The following is an 18781-nucleotide window of genomic DNA, read 5'->3' on the forward strand; positions in this document are numbered from 1 at the left end:
TGGAGAAAGATGTTCTGAACTTCAACATAGTGGGGGAACAGACCATCAAGGAAAAGACTGATGAATTTGGCTATACAAAGAGCTGAATATTTTATATGTCCAAAAAAGGCATAGGCAAAATTAAATATGCATTAGAGAAGTATATTTGCAACAAAAGTGATAGGCAATTGATTAACACCCTTAATGAATGGAGATATTAACAAAGTAATGTGAAATTAACATGAAAAGCCAATAAATGAAAATAGGCATAGAATATGAAAAGAAATATCAATGGCCAAAAAAATCATGAAAGCCATGTTCACCTAAAAATGTTACTTAAAAATACTGGGACACCTCTTTTTTTTAAAGATTTTATTTTTTAAAGTAATCACTATACCCAATGTGGGGCTCAAACTTAAAACCCCAAGATCAAGAGTCACATGCTCCACTGACTGAGCTAGCCAGATGCCCTGAAGGACTCCTTCTTTTGTCTGACAAATCAGCAAAGATGCTTAAACTATGGTTTCGCAAGGCTGAAGACAATTCAGGGCAATAAGAAATTCCATCCACCAAGGTTGGGATGTGAGTGGCAACAACCTTTCTGGAGAATGACAGAGATGAATCCAAAGCCTGAAAATATGGACATCTATTGATCCATCACTGACATTCCTAGGAATTTAGCCCCTGAAAATAATGAGGGAAGTGGGTAAATATTTTACTGAAAGGATTTTCATGGCACTATATATATATATGTATATATATATATATATATATATATATATATATATATATATATTTTTTTTTTTTTTTTTTTATAAAAAAGAAAGAGGGGCGCATGGATGGCTTAGTCAGTTGAGCATCTGACTTTGGTTCGGGTCATGATCTCACAGTTTGGTTCATGAGTTCAAGCCTCACATTGGGCTCTCTGCTGCCAGCACAGAGTCTGCTCTGGATCCTCTGTTTCCCTCTCTCTCTGCCCCTCCCCAGCTCACACGTTTTTGTTTTTTGTTCTCTCTCTCTCTCTCCCAAAAATAAGTAAATATAAAAGAATGAAAGAAAGAAAGAAAGAAAGAAAGAAAGAAAGAAAGAAAGAAAAAGAAGGAAGGAAGGAAGGAAGGAAGGAAGGAAGGAAGGAAAAGAAATTCTGTTCAAGCAGAATTTAACAACGTTATAGGAAGTGTTACAAATGCTCAAATATTAAAGGGTTCCTTGATAAAAGAAATGTGGATTTTGCTGGCTTAAACAAAGATGAGCTGCTTTATTATAAGAATTTTCATTAATATGATAGATTCCATGATAATATACAAGAGGGAATATCCTAGGCATTATTTTCTGAATTTATTTGGTCCTGGAGCCTGTAACAGTTAGCTACTGCTGTGTAACAAACCACACCCAAATTTCGTGGCTCAAAACAATAACCATTTATTATTCTCACAAGTCTATGCTGAGTGGTTCTGCTGATCTGGGTCTGGCATAGTTGATCTTGGCTGAGCCTTCTTGTCGACCTGTTTTCATGGAGGAGCTAGAATCCAGACAGTGAAAGAGGGGGAAAACATAGGCTTCTTGAGGCCTAGGCTGGGAAGTATTACACTGTTCTTTCACCTCACTCTGTTGGTCAATGACAAGGCCAGTGTAGCTTCAAGGCGTTGGGAAATAGACTTCAGCCCTTGACATGAGAAGCTACAGAGTCAATTTGTACAAGGTAAGGGGGGAGGGGGGGTGGTGAGGAATGGAAAATAAGGCAGTTTTTGCAGTCAGTCTACCACAGAGCCCTTTCTTCCTGCACTACATTAATTAAATTCAATAAAGCTAGCTGCTGTTAACTGAAGAACCTCCAAAACTCAGTGGCTTAATAAATTAATTTTTTTAATTCACACCATAGTCCAGTGCAAGTCAGTGGGGTCACTCTGCTCCACAGAGTCTTTTAGAGACCCAGCCTCTTTCCATCTTCTGTCTTGGCCCCCCTCTGGGTTCTCAGAGTCCTTCCTGTTGAGCCAGTGGGTATTTTTGTTTGTTGTTGTTGTTTTTTAATGTTTGTTTATTTTTGAGAGAAAGAGACAGAATGCCAGTGGGTTAGGAGCAGAGAGAGGGAGACACAGAAGCAGAAGCCGGCTCCAGGCTCCGAGCTGTCAGCACAGAGCCTGAAGCAGGGCTCGAACTCATGAACTGTGAGATCATGACCTGAGCGGAAGTTGGATGCTCAACCGAATGAGCCACCCAGGCGCCCCTGTTTGTTTGGTTTTTAAGTAGGCTCCACACCCAACATAGGGCTTGAACTCATGACCCTGAGATCAAGGGGCACCTGGGTGGCTCAGTCTGTTGGGTGTCTGACTTCGGCTCAGGTCACAATCTCACAGCTTGTGAGTTTGAGCCCTACATCAAGCTCTGTGCCGACAGCTCAGAGCCTGCATCCTGCTTGGGATTCTTTGGCTCCCTTTCTCTCTGCCCCTCCCCCACTCACGTTTTGTCTCTCTCCTTCAAAAATAGATAAACATTAAAAAAAATTAAAAAGAAAAAAAGAAGAGTCACATGGTCTAGGTCTCAGCCAGCCAGGAAGCACCCCCACCCCCAATGTGGGAGGTTTTTAAGGTCAGACCTGGAGGTTGAACACCACACATGCCATTGGCTAGAAGTCAGTTATAGGTCCATATAAAATTGCAAGGGACAATAGGAAATATAGTTCAGCTGTGTGTGAAAAAACAAAGGGAAGCAGTTTTGGTGAGCAATTAGCTAACCTCTGCCACACGTTTTGGGACATGCTATATCTGAAAATAGAGATGGGTTATGTTTGTTTCCTTGTTCATTGCCTATCTCCCTCTACTAGGATATGACCATTACATCCCCATCACTTATCCAGGGGTATGGGCATGGATATAGTAAGCACTCAATGAATATATGTAGAATAAATGAATGAAAAAAATTCTAGTAATTTTCAGATGACGCAATGTTTTGGACACACTAAAAATGATATTTTTAGGAACATGGGAATTGCTCAGGGTATGTATAATGGGCGCTGTGGATTAAATAGAATTTAATATAAACCCTCTAACAGAACTCAGTAGGGCAGCAGAGGCTTAAATAAAATTAGGTGTTCTTTCTTTCCCATGGTAGCCTGATGTAAGCAGTCCTGGGCTGATAACAAAGCTTAGTATCAGGTGCCCAGACAGCTTCAATCGATGGCCCTGCCATCCCTAGGGGAGTGCCCTGGCCTGCATGGTCCAAGATGGCTCCCACCACATCCACATTCCAGGCAGTGAGAAAGAGAAAGAGGAAATGAAAACTCACTCTGATGCTTCTTCAGAGCACAACCAAGAAATGAAATCCTAGTTTTAGTGTTTAATTTATTCTGCCTTATGGAGTATGACAGTCATCTCCTTGGTTACTTTTCAGGGCAAAAGCTGTTAGAGCTGATGTCTAACAACGAGGTCGGGTCACGGGTGAGCAATGGGTGAGCAATCGAAGGGAATAACCAAGTTCCAGGTTAATGCAAGTTGTTTGCAAGTTGATGAGCAGGATGCAAATTGCATATGCAAATTTTATACATTATTAGAAATATATAAAAATAATTCCAGGACAAAAAATCAAATGAGAAATATAACTACATAGAAGTTGTCTTTGAGGGGCATCTGGGTGGCTCAGTCGTTAAGCATCTGACTTCAGCTCAGGTCATGATCTCACAGTTCTTGAGCTTGAGTCCTACATCGGGTTGAGCTTCAGCCCCCCCTTTGGCTGAGCCTGCTTCTCTCTCTCTCTCTCTCTCTCTCTCTCCCCCCTTCTCCCTCTGCCCCTCCTGGGATTCTCTCTCTCTCTCTCTCTCTGCCCCTCGCTCACTTGCAGCCTCCCCTCTCTTAAATAAACAAATAAATAAATAAATGAATAAAACAAAAAAATGTTGTCTTTGAAAAGTGGGTGAATTTTTCCTTTTAATTTTTCTCTTGCTGTATTTTATACGTTTTCTACAATGGGCAGGCATTACCAGGTATTTTAAATATTTTTAATTATGAAATATAGCACACCTACAGACAGAGAAAAAATAAAGATGCACAGTGTACAGGATCATTTTAACGTGAACACCCAAGTATCAGAGTGATCAGGCTGGATAGGGGTGGAATGCCGGAGAAAGTACCTGCTTTAGCTGGAGCAGGAGGCAGGAGGGAATTACCAAGGAAAGCTTTAGGGAGGGGAGCCATCTGAACCATGAGGAAGCCTCAAAGATGAGGAAGGTTTGTTGTGCAACCATGAAAGCACCTACTCTATTGACTGGTTTTCATTCTAATGAGGAAGTCTGAATTATATAAATAATCCCCCAAAGGATGATGATGATGATGATGATGATGAATAGCTAAGAATTATTGACCATGTGTCCCGTGCCTAGCTTTGAGCTGGGTGATGCTGGGGACATAGTAGTCCCTAAGATAGCCCTGCCCTCCATCATAAGGCCTTCAATCCAGTCCAGGAAACAAACATTATTGATCACTACTGATTTTAATTTGTTACGATATCTTGGGGAAGAAGTTTGGGGAATCTTAGGAGCATATAACAGGCAACCTGCTCCAGTCTGCGATAGGGGAGGTCAAGAAAGACTTCTTTGATGAAGTGCAATCACCGAAACAACTCCAAAGCAAGAAGGGTAGGAGAGCAGTCCCTGGGTGGCTCAGTTGGTTAAGCATCCAACTCTTGGTTTTGGCTCAGGTCATGATCTCACGGTTTCATGGGTTCAAGGTCTACGTCGAGCTCTGTGCTGGCATTGTGGAGCTTGCTTGGGATCCTCTCTCTCCCTCTCTCTGCCCCTCCCCCACTCACACTGTCTCTGTCTCTCTCAAATAAACAAACAAACAAACTTAAAGGGGAGGGGTGGTACGAGAAACGTTCTTGCAGGGACACAGCCTATGCAAGAGCCTGGCAGCAGGGAGTCTGGGAAGAAGAGTGGGGATAGAGTGATGGTTAATTTTTTCTGTCTGGCATACAGCGTTCCTCCATATTTGCTATGTCTGTGAGGGTGTTTCCAAGCAAGATTATCATCTGAATTGGTAGACTGACTAAAGCAAACTGGCCTCCCCAATGCTTGGAGGCATACTCTAAATCTTTGAGGGTCTGAATAGAACCAGAGACTGCTGAGGGAATAAGTTGAGTTCTGCCTGACTGTGGCACTGGAACATTGGTCTTCTGCACTCAGACTGGGATTTATACCATTGGCTCCCCTGGTTTGTGGACCTCCAGACTTGGACCAGGACTTACACCACTGGCTGTCCTGGGTCTCCAGCTCGTAGACAGCAGACTGTGGGACTTCTCAGCCACCGTAATAGTGTGCCGATTCCTTATAATAAATCTCTTTCTCCTATTTGTTCTATATATTCTGTTTCTCTGGAGAATCCTGACTAATACACCATTAAACAACGGGCAACGGAGGGACATTAGTCTGGATTAGTCATCACATGACTATTTGGCATCAACCATGCTTGGGTTTAGACTCTGCCATCCCTTCAGGCGGGTGACACCACCTCTCTGAACCTCCACTTCCTCCTGCTCGTTCCTTCAGCAGAGTTGTGAGCAGCCCTCCAATACCTGCCTGTACAGCAGTTACCCCAGCTGGGTCATCAAGGCCTCAGGAGGTATTAGCTGGGTTATGGCTATTGTCCGTTTATTCACCGGTGGCATTGTAACACGAACATCGTTAAGGCAGCAAATTGTGAGGATTAAAAGCATGAGCTACAGAGCCAGCCTTCCTGAGTTCAGATCTTTTTTTTTTTTTTTTTTTAATAGGCTGTACACCCAGTAAGGCTTGAATTCACAACCCCAAGATCAAGAGTCACATGCTCTACCAACTGAGCCAGATAGGCACCCTGCTGAGTTCAAATCTTGACTCTGGCACTCACTAGCTGTGTGATCTTGGGCAAGTAATCCCATCTCTCCCCTCATTGACATGATATAGTAACACTTCTACCTGCATCAGTCAGAATAGGCTGGAATATGCTGTGGTAAGAAATGAGCCCTAGACCTTAGTGGACTAACTCCTCAAATTTTATTTCTTGCACATAGAAACAGGCATGTCCTCCATGCCATGGCTTAGTGACCCAGTTAGCTTCCTTCATGTGGCACCTCTGTGCTTGCCTGACTCCCAGTATTGCCTAGGCAGGAGATGAGACCATAGAGCATCCTGTATTGGCTTTTAGATTTATTTATTTATATTATTATTATTATTATTATTATTATTATTTTACATCAGACAGGTAATGTGCCAACATTGTAACAAGGTTTAAGGGTGGCTGGCACATGTCACATAACAGCATGAACATCCAATCATCACACCTATGAACTACAAAAGGATCTAAATGCTACATTTAAAAGTGACATTCCTGGGGCACCTGGCTGGCTTAGTCTGTAGAGCATGTGAGTCTGCGCTGTTTGATCTCTGGGCCATGAGTACGAGCCCCACACTGGGTACAGAGATTACTTAAAAAATCAAATAAGGGGCGCCTGGCTGGCTTAGTGGGTGGAGCACGTGACTCTTGATCTTAGGGATGTAAATTTTTTTTTTTTTAATTTTTTTTTTTCAACTTTAATTTATTTTTGGGACAGAGAGAGACAGAGCATGAACGGGGGAGGGGCAGAGAGAGAAGGAGACACAGAATCGGAAACAGGCTCCAGGCTCTGAGCCATCAGCCCAGAGCCCGACGCGGGGCTCGAACTCACGGACCGCGAGATGGTGACCTGGCTGAAGTCGGATGCTTAACCGACTGCGCCACCCAGGCGCCCCTCAGGGATGTAAATTTAAGCCCCATGTTGGGTATAGAGATTACTTAAAAATAAAATCTTGAAATATTAAATAGAGGCACCTGGGTGGCTCAGTTGGTTAAGCATCCGACTCTTGATTTCGGCTCAGGTTGTAATCTCAAGGTCATGAGATCGGACTCTGTGTTCGGCTCCATGCTAACCATGGAGCCTGCTTGGGATTCTGTCTCTTCCACTCTCTCTGCCCTTCTCCCGCTTGCATTTTTTCTCTCTCTCTAAAAAATAAATAGGCATTTAAAGAAAATAAAAATAAATAAAACAAAATTAAAAAATAAGTAAAAGTGACACTCCCAATATTTCCATTCATATTTTATTGGCCAAAACAAGTCACATAACCATGCCTGAGGTCAAAGAAATCTGGGAGATGGTGGACGACTTTAGTAACGCTTGCTGTACTATCTCATTGATGGTGCTGAAATTCAATGAGAAAACTCACACAAAACATTTCATTCTTCAACAAATATTTACTGAGTACCAAAGACGTGCCAGGCACTGTTCTAGGAACCAGGTACACAGCAGTGAGCAAGAGACAGAAATCCTTTGAGGAGCTAACATTCTAGTGGGAGAGAAAGACAAGGAACAGGATAAATAAGTAAACTATACACTATGTTAGCAGATGATAAATGATAAAGGCAGTGGGGGGTGGGATGGGGAGTGTGTGTGTGTGGGGTGAAATCAGAGATCTGAAAGGACCTTCCTGAGACCACTATGTGTGCAGACTTGAGGCACTGAGAGGTGAGGCACTTAAGGTGCAGCTAGAGAGGGCCTTGGTAATGGGGTAGCAGCCCTCAAGTGCACCAGGAAACAGGCTGTTTGGATATGGCTGCACTCACTTGCTGAGCCTCCCTGTCTGTGTTCAGCTGGGAACATCCAGGGTAAGCTGCCAGTAGGGCTTCTTCTCACTTTCTTAAGAGAGGTAACAGGACAGATCACTAGCATGAGGACTTTGACTTTTACCAGGAGAGAGGTACAGCCAGAGGAGGGCCCAGTCAGGTCAGGGCCTGACTCAGGGTGTCACAGGCTCCGTCTGGCTCTGGGTGGGATGCCCACTGTGAGGGCAGGCATGGGAGCAGGGAGCCTGGGGAGGGGCTACTGTGGTGACCAGGAAGAAGAGGGTGGAGGCCTAGCCAGGGCAGGGGCAGTGCAGGGGAAGAGAGTTTAGATTCTGTTGGTGGAGTCAACAAGGTTTCCTGACAGGTTGGAGTAGGTGTGAAAGAAAGGTCAGGGATGATCTGGGGGTGTCTAGTCTCAGTCACTGGAAGGACAGGGAAGGTGGGGAGGGAGTATATTTGGGAGGAAGTCAGAAGCTTAGTTTAGGATGTGTGCAGTTTGAGACAATTATAAGACAGCACCCATCCTCCCCCCCCCCCCCCCCCCCCCCCCCCGCCCAGAAGGTGAGTAGCATGCAGGTTGTAGGAGCCTGATGTCTGGGTTGAAGACAGAAATTTGGATATTAATAGCCTAGAGACAGAATATAAACCATGCATGTGGGGCAGATCCTCTATGACATGAGTGGGATCCAGAGGAGCAAGGCCTGAGACTTGGAACTTGCCAGGATTAAGAGGTCAGGGAGACAGACCTAGGTGACAACAAATGGGATAAGATGGCAGTGTGTGTTACAAGGAAGTATAAGTTACAAGCAGGTGACAGCAAGCCTCACCTAGTCATGGGTGGGGGTGGAGACTGGGAGTGCTTCCTAGAAGAGGTGACTCCTGAGCCGACACCAAAGCCTGAGTACATACATCACCAGGCAAAAAAGGCAGGAGTGTTCCAAGTAGAGGTCACAGCCCATGCAAAGGCTGGCAGCAAGTGAGCCGCTGGAGAGGGCAGAGAGCGGAAGCTTTCCAGTCTGGCAGGGAAGGGTGCGGTGAGAAGGGAATCCGGATTAGTCATCATCAAGTTTTGGCATTAGCCAAGCCCAGGTTCACACCTGGTCCTGCCATCCTCTGTGACCCGAGGCAAGTGACCCGGCCTCTATGTTTTCTCTCCAAGTTCCTGCCTCATAGGCAAGTCTTGTATAGCAATTCTTTGGCTTGGCTGCAACTGCATTTTTGTCTGTTGTGATCTTGTTATCTGAGATATTATCATATTAATTACATTATTTATTTTATTTTTTTTTAGTAATCTCTACACCCAGTGTGGGGCTCAAACTCATAACCCCGAGATCAAGAGTTACAGGCTCTTCCAACTCAGCCAGCTAGGCGCCCCAATATTAATTATATTACGGAAGAGTCAAATACATTAAGGTAGTGGTTAAGGTTACAGGCTAGGGAGTTTATGCTCAGTTTATTTCTTTGTAAAATGGAAATACTGAATTCACCCATTCCATAGGACTGTTATGAAGGCATATGAAGATATACATAAGTGCTTAGGAGAGTGCTTGGCCTGTATTTTTATCAGTGTTGTCAGTCAGTCAACCACCTGCGGAATCCAGGTGGGCTACAGGAGGGAACAGCATGGGTACAGACACACAAAATTACTCTTTACTCAGCGTTTAACTACTTAATTCTGAAGGGAGCTTGGGAACACTTTTACTCATTTTAAAGATTAAAGATTTTAAATCATTAAAGATTTTAAAGATTAAAAAAATCCTTAAAAAAATAAAATCCTTGCTCAGAGCCCAAAGGATCCGTTAGGAAATGGCAGAGTCAGGATTCAAACTCAAGCTAAGCCAGACTCCAGGGGAGATTCTAAACGCTAGACTTGGGATTAAACTCCATCTGAGTAGCCCTGAAATTTGGAGGTTGGAGCGTGAGAAAGGTCTCCAAAGGAGACTTCAGTCGCTATTTTCCCGGACAGCTTCTGCATTCCCCCCACCTCTCACCCTTAACCCGCTCTTGGGAACATCTAGCCTCAAAAGCCAAGACGTGGCCAGAGGGACTCTTCCTGTGCCCGGGCCCCTCTTTAGAGATGGGAAGAATGAGGCGACACTTGGTGACCCTGACTCGGGATAAGAGGGTGCGGGATTGGAGGAGGCAGAGACAGCTTTTGCAGGCGGCAAAGTCCTACCCGCACGACTGACCGCCATCCGGGCTGCTGCAGGGTCCCCGGGCAAGCCTTAGCCCCCTACCCCAAATGCGGGCACTTGTCCCCGGGCTGTGGGCCATACAAAATTCAGGGTCTCCGGATGTTTTGTCGCGACAAGGCTAGGAGCCGAGTGCTAGAGTCCCTTTTCCAGCGGACCGAAAATCGCAGCGGCCGCGTGGAGGCTGGCTTTGGGGCGAAAACTCACACTGCAACACTAGGGTGTGATCTCGGGCACGGTGACTGCAATCCCCCCGGATTTCTTCAACAGAGCCGGAGACTAGGGTAAGACCTCAGAGCTGTGAAGCCAGGGCGGGGACAGAACCCACCGTCCTGGAAACCAGCAGGGCGGAGCTGTGGCCGCCGCATCTCGTTTTGTGAGGCGGATCCGGATCACGCACGCGCAGCTTCAATGCCGGCGCTAGGACCGCGCGGATGCATGCTTGGCCACGCCGCAGTGCTTAACCCGGTCCAGGCCGCCTGAGTCACGAGCCCCGCCCTACGGAGCCGGACGCGGCCGGAGGCCCGGGAGCAGCACAGGCGAACGGACCCGCGGACCTGTGAGCTAGGCGGTGAGCGCCCGATTTGGATTATCCCTGTGCTCTGTAATCCCGGCCCTTGCGGCCCCAGATTCCACGAGACCCTTAAATCTCGGCCTCAGGGGTCTCCCAGACCCATGATCTCAGATTTGAAGCCCCAGTCTGTCCGATCCCTATCCCGCCCCGGGGACTTTTCCACCCTCAGTTTTAGGATCTAAAATACGAGCCCTTGGATTTGAGAGGTACCCCACAAATTCTGACCAGGGTGGGATCTCCAGAACCACGATCCTTACTTAGATCCGTGTTCCCAATTCTAATGGGAACCCTGTTATCCCGGGCCCCGGGATTCACATCCACAATTTTGACCCGAGCCCACAGAACCAGCGGTGACACTGTAATCCCTCTCCTGGGAGTACCTAAACCCTCAAGCCCACATTCTGGATTTCCTAAACCCTGACCCGGAAGCCTCCGGGTCGGGAATCTCTGATCCGCGCCCCTGACCCGCCCAAGATCCCGAAGTCCAGTTCTGAGGCTCAAGTCTCAGATTCGAGTGGCCAGACACGTCAAACTTGTGGCCCTCATCTTGAGAACCCCACCAGAACCGGGACCTCTACCCTTAATGATGCCTATGCATAGACTCAGTCCAGGGTCCTTCAAGCCAGAGATCCTTTGGACCCCGAGGGGATTTCAAGATCCTCCTTCCCTATCCCACTCCTCCAAGAACTACCTTCCTCCGGAAGCCCAGACCCCATCCCAAATGGACCTTCAAGTCCCAGCGGGAGGATAAGTTCCCGCCCGGAGGCCTCATATTACTACCCCAAGTGCAGCTGCCAGAAATGCCTATTTTTGTGGGGAGGGAGCGGGCTCAATGGCGATGCGGCCTATTGACCCCTTTTTTCCCCCTCAGGAATCTAAATTCGCAGCCATGTTCCTGGTTAACTCGTTCTTGAAGGGAGGCGGCGGCGGGGGAGGTGGGGGCCTGGGCGGAGGCCTGGGGAATGTGATCGGAGGCCTGATCAGCGGGGCCGGAGGAGGAGGCGGAGGCGGCGGCGGCGGCGGCGGCGGAGGAGGCGGTGGCGGAACTGCCATGCGCATCCTGGGCGGGGTTATTAGCGCCATCAGGTAAGGGGGGGGGCCTGAGGAGGGGAGGGGCCTGGCGGAGAAGCATGTCCCACCTGCATAGATTGAGGTAGTCTGGGGACTGACCTGCATCCTTAATTAGGCTGGGCGGGGCCTGGGCTGGGGTTAGAGGAGGGCCCCTCCCGAGGGGGCGGGCCGTAGTGAGGCTAATGGCAGTTCAGGAGGCGGGGCTTGTCATGGGCGGAGTCTGACAGTTGAGGGGATATTGTGATGGGACGCGGCTGGGTTTTGGGAGGTGGGGCTTAATGGGTCTGGGCGAGGCCCGCTTCCCGCTAGCCTGGAAACGAACGTTAAGAGGGTGGAGCCAATGAGGCTGGGAGTGGCTTCATGGGGGCAAGGCTTGTCTTAGGGTTGGGGCAAGGCCGTCGTAGGTGTGTCAGTGAGGAAGTAGACGCAGAAGAGGCCGAGGCCTGATGGGATAGGGGAAATGTTCTTGAAGGGGCTGGGTCCGTCTCGGAACTGGCTGGATTAAAACAGAAATACGTCCTGGTGGAGGTAGAGCAGGTTGTCGTTAGGTGCCACTAGGCCCCTAACCTTGGCCACCCCTCGAAGGGGTGGGAACTCGTGGAGCTGGGGTGGGATGTTGGGAAGACACCGGGGTTTAGGAAGCCAGGAGATGGAGTAGGTTCCTAGACAGGACCTGAGGAGGTTAGCTAACCTGGGAAGCTGGGTTAGCGCTTCCATGAAGCAGCCCTCAAAGGGGCTGGGTCTATTGAAGTATCTGCTATAGGGCAGTGTGCTCTGGCAGGAGCGGGACCTACTGTGGGGGGCGGGCCTGTAGGTTTCCTGCCAGGTGCAACCAGGGCAGCAAAGATAGGGGTAGATGAAGACAAGGACAAATGAGGCAGGCAGAGGGGGCAGGTATGGAGAGTAGTGGTAGGGAGGTTGAAGGGTTGGGGCGTGGGGTCTGGCACTGTCTATGGAGGCCCCGCCCCTTAGCGCTAACTCCCTTACTCCTCTCTCCAGTGAGGCAGCTGCACAATACAACCCAGAGCCTCCGGTAAGCCACCCTCCACAATCAAAGACCTTGCTTCTCACTCCAAGGCCTTTTTCATCACCCATCCTTGTCCCCTTTGTCTTATAAAATTCTTCTCATTTAGTTTCTCCCTTGTTGTGTCCCCGAATTTAGTCATGGGTCTTAGCTATATCCACTCCCTCTTCACTGACCACCTCTCATTCCTTTGATCATCCAGTCACCCAGCCCCCTCTGACTTTCCCACCTAGGGCTGTTCTGGCCAGGGCACCCCTCCCCCACTTGCTCTGAGATCTCCTCCCTCTACAGCCTCCACGCACCCATTACTCCAACATTGAGGCCAATGAGAGTGAGGAGGTCCGGCAGTTCCGGAGGCTCTTTGCCCAGCTGGCTGGAGATGTAAGTAACCCTGGGCTCCCATCCTTGTCCTAACTTCCATGCCTTCCTTTGGGCTGCCCTTGCATGCACACTCAACAACTGCAATATCCAAAGAATCCCCATTCTGCCTCATGACACTCTTCCCTTTTAACCATCCCCGGCTTCTCCCTACAGGACATGGAGGTCAGTGCTACAGAACTCATGAACATTCTCAACAAGGTCGTAACCCGACGTGAGTGATTGGGGTCAACACACAGGGCAGGTTTAAAGTCATGGGTGCTGGCTGGGGTAGCTGTGTCCTCTGGCCTCTGACTTTCAACCTGTCTCCCACAGACCCTGATCTGAAAACTGATGGTTTTGGCATTGACACATGTCGCAGCATGGTGGCCGTGATGGATGTATCCTTGGGGCAATCTAGAGGAAGTTTTGGATGAAGAAGGAGTTTTGTGGGAGCACAGTTGGGACAGTCAGGGTGTAGCTTTCAAACCCACAATGTGGACATGCATATATATCAGAACACACATCCACTACCACACATCCAGACATGTGGCAATAAATAGTAACATCACCTGTCACTTCACAGCCATCCTGTTAAACAGGCAGAATTGTTATAGTCCATTTTATAGATGAAGAAACTGAGACTCAGAGAGAGGCAATCATTTGTCTGAAGTTATAAGTAAAGGGTAAGCGCCAGGATAGGAATTTGGACTCGGGTCTTTTAGGCTTGAGGACCCAAGCTTATTTCTTGCCTTCCTGCCTTCCTTCCTTTTTTTATTTTTATTTATTTTAGACAGAGAGAGAGAGAGAGAGAGAGCAGGGGAGATGGGCAGAGGGAGAGAGAAAATCCCAAGCGGACTCTGCACTCAGTGCATAGCCTGGGATTGTGACCTGAGCCAAAACCAAGAGTCAGACATTCAACTGATTGAGCCACCCAGGCGCCCCTCTTTTTTTTTTTTTTTTTTTTAAAGTAAGCACTATACCCAGTGTGGGGCTTGAACTCATGACTCTGAGATCAAGAGTAGCATGCTCTACCGACTGAGCCAGCCAGGTGCCCCAAGAACCCAAGCTTATAACTGTTATAGTTGTGCCCATATACATGTACATGTATACAAGGGCATACCCGTATACATGAAGATATGTGAAGGCATGGTCAAAGGAACACATGCATGTTTACACATGGGCCAGTCATTAGCTGATCTTGGATATGTGCACGCTCAGCACATAGGGAAAATGTAGACACACATATTGTCATGTGGTCACATACATGTGTTGCACAGTTACATAATCTTGGCTGTGCCACTTAACAAGGTTACTGAGCCTCTCTGTGCCTCAGTCTGCTTGTCTACAAAATGAGGTAAATGATTATGGTGACACCTGATTTGGAGCACCACCCAAAGGTTTAGCACACTGCATAGCGCTTAGTACTAAATGGTCTGTACACATTAGCTGCTACTGTGATCTGTAGATTTTCATCTCTGAATCTGTTTCTTTCTCTGTGACTGGGGAATAATACTGGTAGGCCAGTGTCTTAAGAATTTAGTGAGAAAAGTAATGTTCCTGAGAAGCTTAGCACTGCCTGGCATGTGTTAGGTAACTTGATAAAATCTTGGCTGTCCTTGTTATTGAGAGTTTATCAAATACTAGCCTCTGAGCTAAGGGCTTTATCTCATTCTGTTTTTATCACAAACCCAGCGGGTGTTTATTATCACCTTTCCTTAGAATTCTAAGACCCTTGTTTTTCACATGTCCTGACATTTATGAAATTGAATTGCTATTACGAATTTTATAAATGAGGAGTTAGCAACTATTTTCAGGTAAGGAATTTATAGTTTAGAGAAGTTCAATATAATTCCCCATGGATATGTTTAAATTGGAAATATAGGGGCACCTGGCTAGATCAGTTAGTGGAGCATGTGACTTTTGATCTTGGGGTTGTAAATTCGAGCCCCATGTTAGGTGTAGAGATTACTTAAAAGTAAAATCTTGAGGCACCTGGGTGGCTCAGTTGGTTAAGTGTCTGACTTGCTCAGATCATGATCTCATAATTTGTGAGTTCAAGCCCCATGTCAGGCTCTGTGCTAACAGCTCAGAGCCTGGAGCCTTCTTCAGATTCTGTGTCTCCCTCCCTCTGCCCTCCCCCACTCACATTCTGTTTCTCTCTCTCTCTCTCTCTCTCTCTCTCTCTCTCTCTCAAAAAATAAATAAACATTAAAAAAATAAAAAATAAAATCTTAAAAAATATATGAACTAAACTACGTATGGATAAAAAGAAAAGTAAAACCATATCCAAGGTGACATGATTGGGGTGGGATGGGAGCTAGGGTTTTAGCCCAGGTCCCCCTGCTTGGTCATCATTCCATTGCATACAGTGCATGCCTCTGGGTACAACCATCACACTATTCTTAACACCCTTCTACCAGAGTGACACCACAGGCAAGCTGGGCTTCCAAGAATTCAAGTACTTGTGGAACAACATCAAAAAGTGGCAGGTGCGTGGTAACCTCACACTCCTAACATAGAGACCCTCAAGCCATGAAGATGCCATGCCCCACGATGTTCAGTTGACTTCTTCCCTCCCTGTCCCCACAGGCCATATATAAACAGTTTGATGTTGACCGTTCAGGTACCATTGGCAGCAGTGAACTCCCAGCAGCCTTTGAGGCGGCAGGTACGGCTGGCAGGGACATGGTTGGACTGGGTGGGGGGATGGGTAAGCCCCTAGTGCGCTGGTCTGAGGGTGAGTCCCAGGGGTGGGAGTGGGTTGGGCCTTGTGGGCCTCACACCTGAGAAATGAAACCATTCTCAGGGTTCCACCTGAATGAACATCTCTACAACATGATCATCCGACGCTACTCAGATGAAGGAGGGAACATGGATTTTGACAACTTCATCAGCTGCCTGGTCAGGCTGGATGCTATGTTCCGTGAGTGATATACCCCAGCTCTCTTCCTGGGTGGGGATTTGTTCTACCTCCTATGGGCGAGGTCTTCTCTGAGTCTGGCCCTGAGGCAAGCAGCTCCAGTGAGCGAAACACCCCCAGTTCCCACCCTCACGTCACTCACAGTCCACTGGAGGAGAGGCAAATCACCAGACAGTGACAGCTCAGAATGGTTACATTTGGGGTAGGGAAGCTCAGGGCAGAGTGATCGAGCGTGAGAGGAGAAGCTCAGGGCCAAGTGGGTTTAGATTTATGAATGGGGACTATTCATAAATAGTGGACGATTTGAACCTAGGAGGTACCCGATGCAGACTAAGGGATCAAGAGAGCTTCCTGGAGGAAGACACATGTGAATTGGGGCCTGAGGGACGAGGAATAACTCTAGGGGTAGAGGGGAGACAAGTGTTCCTCTTGGAATAACTCATGCGAAGGCCAACAAGGGAAGGTGCTTTTGGTGTTTTTTGTTGAATTCCATTCTCAATGCTGGAAAGGGGGTAGGGTGCAGAGACAAAGGCTGGGAGGGGTTAGCAGGGGCTAGATTGTGAGGGCTCTTATGACCATGATTGCATTGAATCCTTAAGACTACCCTGAGAAATGGGAGTTACTGGCCCCATTTTCTGGAGGAGGAACCTGGGGTTCAAGGAGGCAAAACTGCTTGCTCACAGCCACTCAGCTAGGAAGTTGCAAAGCCAGAATTTGAACTTGGATCTGAGAGAACTGAGTGAAAGGAAGTAGAGCAGTGGGCATGGTCAGGCCATGCAGGGCTGTGAGTGTCACGTTCAGGGGTGTTCAGACATTACTGGGGGGCATTGGAGAGCTATAACAGGTTCTAGACAGAGGAAGGACAGGGCCAGATTTGGTTTTAGGAAGATCCTCTAGCCTCATGAGAGCCCAGGAAGGGCAAAGCATTAAAACCTTGGGCCGAGAAAAAGGGGCATGTATGTCAAGGACATGAAGGGGAAGGTGGGAATGGACAATAAGGGCAGATGATTCCAAAAGTCACATATGAGAAGGCCTAAGAAATGGCTATTGGCAATAGTAAGTGTAGTGAGTGCAGTGTCTGGGACACTACGTGTGTGGACACCTGAGGGTATAACTGAGTGGTGAGTGAGAGAGGGAGCACAGACAGTGTAGGCTCAGGATTGCTTAGGTTTGGCTATGGGTGGGGAACATGAGTCAGGTTTCAGGGCAGGAGTGGGGACCATACCAGACTGTAAGAGCAGGAAGAGGAGGAGAGCTAGGCCCTTAGAGGTTTATGCAAGGCTAGGGCTTGGGCAGAGGTGGGGCACAGGTCATATGGAGGCCATTATTGAGGGGGCTCACAGCCTGGGTTCCAATCCTGATGTTCCTAGGGCACATTACTTCACATCTCTGGCCCTGTTTGAAAATGACAATCTGGGCGCCTGGATGGTTCAGTCAGTCAGTGCAGAGCCTGCTTTTGAATCCTCTGTCCTTCCTCCACTCATGCTCTTTCTCTCAAAAAATAAATAAAACATAAAAAAAATGACACCTCACAAAATTTAATTAAATCAATTAATACATGGAAAGCACTTTATGCAGTGCTTGGCACAGAGTAAGAACTCAATAAGTGCTTGCCATTATTTTTTTCACGTGTGTGTGTGTGTGTGTGTGTGTATTATTGAGTAAATGACATCCAATGTGGGGGCTTGAACTCATGCCCCTGAAATGCTGCAGTCAAGAGTCGAATGCTCCACCAACTGAACCAGCCAGGTGCCCCAAGTGCTAGTATCATCATCTCATGTATTAGTATATTTTTATCCTTTTTTTAAAAGATTTTATTATTTTTCTAATGTTTATTTACTTTTTGAGAGAGAGAGAGAGAGAGCAAGAGAGCATGCAAGTGGGGGAGGGGCAGAGAGAGAAGGAGACAGATAATCTGAAGTAGGCTCCACACTATCAGCGCAGAGCCTGACTCAGGGCTCCAACTCACGAGCCGTGAGAGCATGACCTGAGCCAAACACAACTGACTGAGCCACCCAGCCACTCCTAAGATTTTATTTTTAAGTTATCTCCACACCCAACATGGGGCTCGAACTCAGAATCCCAAGATCAAGAGTCGCATGCTCTACTGACCGACCCGGGCTGTATATTTTTATCCTAAAAGCCGAATCCCCATCCCTTTCCTTCTCTAGGTGCCTTCAAATCTCTTGACAAGGATGGCACTGGACAAATTCAAGTGAACATCCAGGAGGTAAGAACCCCCACTCTGGGATGTGGATGTCTGGCAGGGGACTCCCTCCTCTCAACCCCATGTACCAGCTCTGAGCTTGGACTCCCGCCCTCCTATTTTCCCAACAACCCCAGGGTCAAGGCAGAGAATGTGTCTGCTAGTATTCCGTTCTCTGCTCCTCACTCTGTGCCTTTCTCTCCGCAGTGGCTGCAGCTGACGATGTATTCCTGAATGAGAACCCCAGACCTGCCCCCTCATTGCCTTGCTATAGGAGTCCCCTTGGATTCTTCCGTCTCTCCCAGGGCTGAGCCAGTCTGCAGTGTCGCCTTCATGGGTCCTATTGGCCCACAGGTCTTTCGGTTCCCCCAGCCCTTGGCACTCGGCTTTTCAGTTAACAGCCAGGGCCCAACATGCCCCGACATGCCATGCCCTGAGTTACCCCTGGCTCTGAGACACTCTAACACACCCTGCTCCAAGGGTTACCCCACGCCCAGCACACCCATCCCACACCCACTCCATAACCCCTCTCATGTACATGTGCCAAACCCAACAGTTATGTTGCTTCCACACCCCAAGGGCCCTTCCCTCAGTTTTGGGAGGCTCCCTCCAGTCCCTACACACTCTGGCACACCTGTTCACAGTTACTACCCTGGCCGAACTCCAGGCCATAATGGGCCCAGGCGCCCCTGTGCCTTTGTCTCTACTCTGCTCTCAGCCTGCCAGGCCCAGGAGGAAATAAAAGCACCCCAGTTGCTGCTGTCTCTGAGATCTGCCTCCTGTTTTGAGAGTTGAGTGGTGGCTCTGTCTCTATCAGGGGCAGAGGGAAG

At 47.8% G+C, this 18781-nt stretch overlaps 1 protein-coding gene and 1 non-coding gene across 3 annotated transcripts; one reads left to right on the top strand and one right to left on the bottom strand.

Annotated features, from left to right (window-relative positions):
• Window positions 1-6199: 6199 nt before the first annotated feature.
• On the bottom strand, window positions 6200-6307 carry LOC125153837 (small nucleolar RNA U13). The gene has a single exon (XR_007147587.1). It is a non-coding gene; the product is annotated as a small nucleolar RNA U13 (small nucleolar RNA).
• Window positions 6308-10226: 3919 nt separating this feature from the next.
• CAPNS1 (calpain small subunit 1) lies at window positions 10227-18720 on the top strand. Of its 2 annotated transcripts, XM_047836945.1 has the most exons (11): window positions 10227-10367; window positions 11242-11456; window positions 12441-12474; window positions 12757-12846; window positions 13000-13057; window positions 13159-13223; window positions 15246-15314; window positions 15415-15493; window positions 15632-15748; window positions 17917-17975; window positions 18159-18720. In XM_047836945.1, the coding sequence occupies exons 2-11, from the start codon at window positions 11260-11262 to the stop codon at window positions 18183-18185; spliced, it is 795 nt and encodes a 264-aa protein (XP_047692901.1). In that variant the 5' UTR covers window positions 10227-10367; window positions 11242-11259; the 3' UTR covers window positions 18186-18720. The 2 variants fall into 2 exon arrangements, with proteins under 2 accessions (XP_047692901.1, XP_047692902.1); XM_047836946.1 differs by lacking the exons at window positions 10227-10367; window positions 11242-11456 and adding an exon at window positions 11883-11969.
• The last annotated feature ends 61 nt before the right edge of the window (window positions 18721-18781 follow it).

Source organism: Prionailurus viverrinus, chromosome E2 (genome assembly GCF_022837055.1).
Source record: "Prionailurus viverrinus isolate Anna chromosome E2, UM_Priviv_1.0, whole genome shotgun sequence".
Taxonomy (NCBI): Eukaryota; Metazoa; Chordata; class Mammalia; order Carnivora; family Felidae; genus Prionailurus; species Prionailurus viverrinus.

Excerpts from the sequence above, each read along its gene's own strand:
- CAPNS1 (XM_047836945.1), top strand. The coding sequence starts at position 11,260 with ATGTTCCTGGTTAACTCGTTCTTGAAGGGAGGCGGCGGCGGGGGAGGT. Across the intron at positions 13,058-13,158 it reads CAACAAGGTCGTAACCCGAC|ACCCTGATCTGAAAACTGAT; the intron begins GTGAGTGATTGG and ends TGTCTCCCACAG. Across the intron at positions 13,224-15,245 it reads GCATGGTGGCCGTGATGGAT|AGTGACACCACAGGCAAGCT; the intron begins GTATCCTTGGGG and ends CCCTTCTACCAG.